This window comes from Lineus longissimus, chromosome 15, assembly GCF_910592395.1.
Source record: "Lineus longissimus chromosome 15, tnLinLong1.2, whole genome shotgun sequence".
NCBI classification, from domain to species: domain Eukaryota; kingdom Metazoa; phylum Nemertea; class Pilidiophora; order Heteronemertea; family Lineidae; genus Lineus; species Lineus longissimus.
The window spans coordinates 15,117,693-15,125,856 of record NC_088322.1 but is presented as its reverse complement, the minus strand read 5'-3'; the positions used below and the strand labels follow the sequence as shown (position 1 = coordinate 15,125,856).

General features: G+C 42.1%; 1 protein-coding gene across 1 annotated transcript; it reads left to right on the top strand.

Moving 5' to 3' along the window:
• The first annotated feature begins 216 nt into the window (after window positions 1-216).
• Window positions 217-7,702, top strand: LOC135499568 (uncharacterized). The gene is made up of 10 exons (XM_064790426.1): window positions 217-519; window positions 1,413-1,540; window positions 1,867-2,112; window positions 3,316-3,405; window positions 4,023-4,115; window positions 4,523-4,594; window positions 5,111-5,299; window positions 5,636-5,899; window positions 6,154-6,207; window positions 6,478-7,702. The coding sequence occupies exons 1-10, from the start codon at window positions 497-499 to the stop codon at window positions 7,380-7,382; spliced, it is 2,064 nt and encodes a 687-aa protein (XP_064646496.1). The 5' UTR covers window positions 217-496; the 3' UTR covers window positions 7,383-7,702.
• The last annotated feature ends 462 nt before the right edge of the window (window positions 7,703-8,164 follow it).

Genomic DNA, 8,164 nt, shown 5'->3' with positions numbered 1-8,164 from the left:
TTGGATGGGTTTCTTTGCTAATTCCTTTAATTATTATTGATAGATTGAACAAGTGTTTGGTGCAGCAGTGCCTCGGGTATCAACATGGAGAGGTGCAGTAACTTACAGAAACTAAGTTGCACCAATGGTAGATACGGCCACTTTATCTGATAAGATTCTATTCTGATTATCGTTCGTCATGGAGTCTATTATGATGGTAACCGTGGCGGTGTATCACGACGACAAGTAGACTAATGCTACGGTTTTTTAACTGTTCAAGGAACGGGAGATCAGCTTGAACAATATGGAATTCTCTTAATGGATTATGAACATATAGGTCAAAGGACACGAAAACAACTTGGTCTAGTTTCCTCGGATCGTTGGGCAAATGGTTTGTTTTCTTTGGGTATAATCTCGCGATGAATAGCAAATCTCAACTCGAGTTCTATACTTAGTTAGGCCCGATCTCCATGGACTACAGTGTGTCGGTTTACGCAAGGATTATAGATACGCCAGCATGTCTGCGACGAGTGAGCATCGGTAAGTTTTGTTTTTCATATTGTGTACTTTTTCAGATCTCTCTGTCTCTCTCACTATAATCGTCCAGGGGTTGCTGTTCTCTGGTAGGGAATATTTCGATCTAGCAGTGTCTGAGGTCGCCCTCGATCAGGTTCTTTCAGATTTCCATAACGATCTCTGATGGTCACGGTATCTCATGTACTGCTGTCCCTACCTAAAATCAATTTCATTTGGGGGAAATCTGTCTGGCAATATGAAAGGTAACCCATTCCGGGAGACAATTTCATTGGATAGAAAACGAACATCATGAAAATATCATAGGGCACATTCCATCATCAAGTCATCGATGTTGTTTTTTTTAATAACCGTTACCAACCAATTGCTTTTCGTAAGATTTGTTGAAATAAATCAAGAGCGGGTGCTAAAATAACGGACCAATCGATTCATAACCTTGTAATCCAATTCGAAGTCAGTGCAAAACGAAATTTTGCGGCAAAGAATATACTAAATCCCAAATATCGTGTATATTCAAGTTGTGTACTGAACAGATTTTAAAACATCACACCACTGCAGTGTTTGATCAAAACCAACGATCACAAAACTCGACAAAGCAAACTTGTGATTTAATCCAACCTAAACAAAAACGAAAACAAATCACTTTCGATTGAATTATTACAATAATGAACAGTTTTCACTCAATATTTGTCCTCCCTAATTGGTCGATTAGTTGTCGTAAGCATTTAGTAAACTTCAAATAACCAATGAGGTTGGAAAATATTTCTTTTTGGTGTAAGATGTCATCTTACATGATTTTCAATATTTTACTTGAAATTACATGTAACAGAGTTCAAATGAAAGAATGGGTAACATTCCCGACACTAATTTCCTGAAATGATAGCATGCTGCAATTTCAGTCCCGATGGAGAACAAGAGCCCGATGACCAGCAGAGGGGGAGCGAAGAGGGTAAGAAGGACGGGGAACAAGAGGAGCAGGCCGAGGATGTGGCAGTCATGAAAGATGAAGCCAGAGACAAGGAAGAAGGTAGGTCAGCTTATAGGCATTGAGACGCTCTGGGGTTGAAACGGGTGTTGGGTTGAGCGGAGCCGCTCCGAAGAATGAAGCCGAGGATAAGAGGGAGGAAGCCCTAATCCACTAAAAGAGCAGTTTCCGCTAACTTTGGGTTGCTGCTGCGGCCACGACTTTATTATCTTAGTCCCGGTAGTAATTCGGTAGTTACAAATGACCACTAATGAAAACTGCTGATGGAACCAGGCTTTCTATGTTTAAACCAATTTGACCATAAATCATAAAATGAAATCGCCGAGAGAAATTCCCTGTCATGCAGAGCAGTTTCTCGGCTTTTTTAGTTTTCCGGAAGATCTTCCAACTTGTCGCGACGTACATTGATCACCATCTCATAGTGGAAAGCCTCTCCAAGGAACTTGGCCTGACACCGGACGACCAGGAAGTCCTTAGAGTGTCTTGTATTGGCCAGAAGATGACAGTCCTGGTCGAGAAGACCCTGTGGGCTTGGCATGACCGAGATGAGAAGGGGGCATCTGCAGAGAAGTTGGTGATAGCTTTGAGGAGGATGAGGCTGCATAAGGCCGCAGGTAAGATAAAGGAGCAGGGTACTATATAGTTAAGAAAGGCATCCATGCATGTAAATATGTATTGCTAACCGCGAATGTCAATGGATGTCATCATAAAAGCTTGTGGTGAATCTGAGGATGACTAGGACACATTTTATGAGGTTACGGGCAAGCATAGTCACAGAGTGATTGGGTATTAAAAGCAAACTAATGATCAGAGAATGAGGAAGCGACCGATTACTTAGTAAAATCTTCAGAAATGAATCTCTAAAGAGGAAAGTGATAAAATCTTGAGCTAAATCGAATGTGAACTTTCCAATATGTTTTCAAAAAAGCAACTGATACACAATGCTAGATAATTATCTGGCTTTAGATGAATTTGTGTGATCAAGTTAGCAATCGATGGTTTACAGCAATAACCAAGGCTGATAGATGTACATAAACTGTTTAAGATTGTATCATGATCGGTATATCTGAAGCACAGCAAGAACTTTCAAAGCCCGTTTAGTTTTATTGATACCTTAAGGTGAATGTCTTATTATACATCGTTATTGATAACGTGGCTATCAGAGCATAACACAATGTAAAACGCGAAGAATTCTTTGTGAATGGATCATAGGCTTATTAACATATTAAGTGCAAATATCTTGAACTAATCTCATTATTCGTGACCCAAGTTGACATTGAGCATGAGGCTCAAAGGGGATTTTGCACTACCAGTGCTTTCGCCTAAATTTTACATTTTTACCGCCCTTGAAAATGTACCTAGTCATTTCCTCTTAGGACGATGGTACACTTGTTCTATAACAGGAAAGAAGAAGTCACTGACAATTTACTTTGATATTTAGGGTTGTCAATTCTACTCGGCACGGAAAATGTCCATCCTCAATAAAAGGTTATATACCAGGTACATGCCAATAACACTGTATACATTACAATAACTGAACTATTGGCCACAGTGATAAAGTCGTAAAATTCTTCGCAGTCCACTTCACAGTCACATGACTGAAGTATAATGTATGGACAGGTCACTCTGTGCGAAAGTTTGTAGTAGCCATTATCTTCATGCGTTCAGCAGATGAAGTTGATATCAACTTGCAAGTCTTGATAATATCGACCCCCAGGAAACAGCTTCCATGAGGTCAATATGCCTAAACCGGCTTGGGCAAATAAACCTGATGTGAGCGTCGTTCGTTGAACCTCGAATCGATTGTTTACTTTCAGACAGCGTTGAGGAATATTGCTTGAAGGTCCATAAACCGCCAAGAAAGAAGACAAGGTCTATATTTATAGTTAATGAAGAGAATCAAAATGGTAAGCGATCGGACAGCAACAAATGGTATGTAAATGCAGTGCATAAATGCAGTGCATCTACCTGTCAACAACACCAGATATGTAGGTCACCAATTTCCGTCACAAAACTGCAGAAAAACATGATTTCGTTGACAAATTGGGAGGTCGATCTTCGAAAATGCATACCTTTGTATCCCAGAAAGTTGTTTACACGAGGAATATGCATAAAGCCTCGTGCAGAGGGCCTTGGTAGCTCAAATAAGACCCCCTTGGTTGTGAGTCACGATGATTTTCAGTCATTGGTCAGGAGGCGTTTTAGAAGTGAAATGTTACCCTTGGTGTAGAATCTAAGTAGCGATAGAAAACTCTCACGGGGTCACTGAACTTCTTGCAAACCCAAGTGGTCTCCTGCTTACCCTCGAGGACTTTGATATTTAAACACATATATCCTTCGCCTCATGTTCCCTCAGGGTTTTTAAGCTTTAGAAATATTCCCCGTTCGGTGAAAACTGTCACAAGCGGACGTCAACAAGGGGCATGTTCATGTGCATGTCCATGTGCACACAACTTAACTACATGTAAACTATGTCTTTCCAACTATTATTATGATTCCTGCATACTTCATCTAACTTGTTTAGGTCAAATAGAAACACAAGAAGATGAAGAAGCTGACCAAGATTATGCGGTGAACGAACAGGAGAAGTCGCCTGGAAACGAAACGGATAGATCAGGTATCTTAAGGCTTACGCCATTCATGCATTAAGTTTTTGATATCTCAGCGTGATGGAAATGATCAGTGTACCAACCCGTGTTGAGAATTATATTCAATGATTTACATTCAATGATTATCATTCGTATGAATTGAAAAATCTCAAATTTTGAACGGACGACGGAGATCTTTAAAGCACGCCTTTATTCAATTAGAGCCATCAAACCATTTCGCTGGTGTCTTCACGCTTCGAGGGAGACATGACCTCCGAAAGTATCAAGTAGGCCTATCAACTTTAGCAGAGTAACACATGCAGTACATGTATATCACCTTATTCGAGTGCCCCCCATGTGATTTGTCACTTGGAAAAGTGAATGCCCAGGCGTCCTTCGTTTTCATGTGATCAAGTTATCAAATTATTTTTTTCAGAGGCAGAGCTGAGAGAAGTGACGACCAACTTGATCTACAGGTCACCAGGTCGGCATAAAAGACATAAAGGAGGTACGATACTGATAAACAACACTCGTCAATGATTCAGAGTCAACAGTAGAGTTTGGCTTTGTACGCAACTTTTCTTACCAATGTAAGCCAATCAAAAGAAGTGTTCCGTTGATCGCACGCTGCTTACCGCACTTTGGGTACTTGACGACCTCTCGCTCAGTGACTGCCTCCAGGAAGCAGTATGCGAAAGTCCATGTTGCAAACCGACCGAGCTGAGTATGATCGGTGGTTTAGCATCGCATCTTCATTTAAAACATCATCTCAGTTCAGAGTATGGCTGTTTATTTGGGATCCACCAAGATAAGTCTGGGCCCACCGAGTTGGGATCAGTTCACGGTAGGGTTGGCCCAAGTCCTCTTTTGCGCATACTATAAGGCTTACCATTTGCCAAGTGCATGTACAGGATGGATTTTGACACCACGATTAAGGCGTATTTCTCATTTAATTGAGAAATAAAATAAATGTAAATCAAGGCTTCGTTACAATCGAGATACGTTTTTTTTTCAATTCATAAAGGGAACCTATTCATCCGATTTTTCATCGCCATGAAACCGCGCCAAGAGACCACACATACACCACTAGCGAAAGAGGGTGTGCAACCTTTGGTGCGTGCCTATCATGATTACATCATCAAGGAAAGGCAACACTACCGGTTACTATTGACAAAAGCAATTGGTATCAATGGTGTAGAAGTTTTGGAATACGGTAAGTTTACTTGTGTTTGTGCATCACTGATCTATTTCTGTTTGGTGGAAACTTGGATGAGTATTGTCTGCTATCAAAGCTACCACCATGATTTCACCCAACGTGGACTTCATTGGAAGAAACTGATTTGCTTCCTGCTACTGTGCCACTGATTTGCTTCTTGCTACTGTTCCTAGGGACGTAGCTATAGCAGGGAGAAGTCACCAAAATGCACTTTTGACCATGATTTGGTGAACAAATCTCCGCCCTGAGAACATCCTCCCCCGACCAAAAAGCTAGCTACGCCCCTGATCATATCATATTATTGATGTTTGCATTGTCGGCCATTGGTTTCAGTTGATCGAGACATATGCATCTTCATCCACGTGTTTGTTCGAAATAGCCACGAACTCCGACTCCTCCGCAAGTATTACGACACCGACGTTTTACGTGACCGCTGCCAGGAGGTGCTGTTAGATCAAAACACGTTGGACGAGACGAGGTTGTATAACCTACCAATGGATTCTTGGATCGAGGTTACGGATGAGTCGTTCAGTGCATGTCAGGATGAAATACGGCTGACAAGGACCGTGAAACAACATGTCGAAAAGAAGATGGAAGGTTTGTTGACAGCACTCACTCTACTATCTTAGTCAAATCGTCACTTGATATTGTAGAATGTCGAGTTCATCACGATGCTACACCATATTATCGATCGCGGCTCAGGTTTATAAAACTATTTTGAATGCATTGCCATCAAGATGCTGTGTATGCAACTCGCGGAACTCTACTGCAGTTTGGTAAAGATGTCTATGATTCTCCTATCCAGGTCGAAAATCCCGCTAAGATTATTATACTGAAATGTCAATTTTCAGAGGAAAAAGAGCCTGAACCAGTCGTTGAGCAGGTGACGAAGGAGATCTTACCACGTGAGTACTCTTTCGAGAAGGAGCTATCACAAAACGCGGGTGGCCTATAAACCTCCACCACAGACTGCAATATTGCAATGGTAGAAAGACTAATAACTCGACGAGTATTATGCTTACTTGAAATCACACACGGGTGGTTTTGTTTGTATTCGCTTAAAGAACGATGAAAACCTCCTCATGATGAGGCTTACATGTTAAACTGCTATTGGTTATGTGAACTCTACAAATGTTATTTGTGATATCACAGACTGGCGATTTTTGTATTTGCAGCTGCCCATCATTTCGACCACACTGTGATCTTCATAGTAGAAAAGAAGCCAGAACTCATAGACATGGCAGTAGTCCCGGGGATAGAAAATGGGCTCGTCCTATTGGACAAAGAAGTACCGCGAGTTCTCGTTTGCCGATGCTGGCGGGATCGGTATTCGCCGAAAAAGAAGATCCTACGGACAGTTCGTTCATTCACTGGCGACGGAAAGTATAAATTGCGCACACCAGTTGCTGTTGCATCATGGGATAACTGGATTGTAGTTGCGGATAAAACGCGGGAATGTTTAATTTTCTATACGCTCGAGGGCGAAGGTGTGCATCTCCAGAAACTGCACAAACAACCGCTTGACATTGAGATGCGGGAGAATCGACTCTGGCTTGCTTTCGAGGGTAGGGTGGAGGGCAACAGGCTCATAGGAAGCCCGGAAAATGATGACTTCAAATGGGAACTATTTCGTTATTCGGATGTACCCTATCTTTTCCCTGTTCACCTTAACGTTAACGAGCGCGGTGATGTGTTTGTAGTTTCGCAGACCAACGCTGGGGAGCGCTACCTGTACATGATGGAAGCTAACCTAATAAAGAGGCTCCAGGCGCCTGCCAAGTATGACGCCGCCGGTCTCTGGGCAACAGCCTGTGACGACAATGAAAGTGTCATTACCATAACGAACGCAGCGTTAGAGCGAGTAAAACTCATCGAGTCTCCGCGAAGATTCGACATGGATGAAGTCCAGCAGCTGTTTCCGAAAGAGCCCGAAGGCGACGAAAACGAGGTCAAGGAGAAAATTAATCGTCAACGGAAGCTTCGGCTATGTTCGGGATTTGCTTCGGTTGTTGACAGTGAAGGTGACTTGATGATATGTCTGAGGAAAGGGGAGATTAAAGTTTTCGATAGAAAAGCATAGTGTGACTGTTTGGGGGTTATGGTGAAGTTGTGACTGACTCCTTTCCATTGGGTTTTAGCTAGGTGATATCTCAGTCCACTATATACCAATCCTTTTCCCAGCAACAGGAGACTTCCTTCGATACAATCCTGTTCAGAATAGTGAAATTGATGAGCGCCATGGGTTTTTGAAGAATCCCAGTGTGTTGTGAAGTTCGACTCCGCAACCTGTGACTGATCTGTTCCGGTACGTGAACCTATCTCCCAAAGAAACCCAAGAAAGTGTCTTTATTAGCGGAATCGGTATCTAGGAAAGTTTCTTTTCAATAAATAACCATATGCTTATTCAAATACACTGATTTGTTCATTTTTATTTGACGATTAAGTAGAGAAACGATTCTGACGTGAAACTCTCATGCACCTGTTGCAAATGTTCTTCATGAACAAAGTATTTAGTACAGTACATGAACAAGCTTTCGCCGTGTCGGCCCAAGTGTGTATCATCAAGGCGTTGCCGGGTTGGTAGGATGTATATCAACTTCTGCCGTTGGGGGATGGAGCTTCCCCACCCGGGCAGCACTCTACTAAGCTTCTTTTATGATTTACTGAGGGTTCGCTTTTCGACCAATTGTCCCTTAATTTTCCCTTAGATTACAATGCTTCTCCCGTAGACATACCACGATCTTCATAGCACTGTTTTTGCATATTTTGCTTTGAAGATTCCAAACAACCATTACTCCCCTCCATCATATCAGTAATGTCACTTGGAATCTTGATAGCAAATTGCGCATTGTGTTGCGCAAG

Coding starts and splice junctions, on each gene's coding strand:
- LOC135499568 (XM_064790426.1), top strand. CDS start 497: ATGTCTGCGACGAGTGAGCATCG. Junction 520..1,412: donor TCTGCGACGAGTGAGCATCG/GTAAGTTTTGTT, acceptor CTGCAATTTCAG/TCCCGATGGAGAACAAGAGC. Junction 4,116..4,522: donor AAACGAAACGGATAGATCAG/GTATCTTAAGGC, acceptor TATTTTTTTCAG/AGGCAGAGCTGAGAGAAGTG.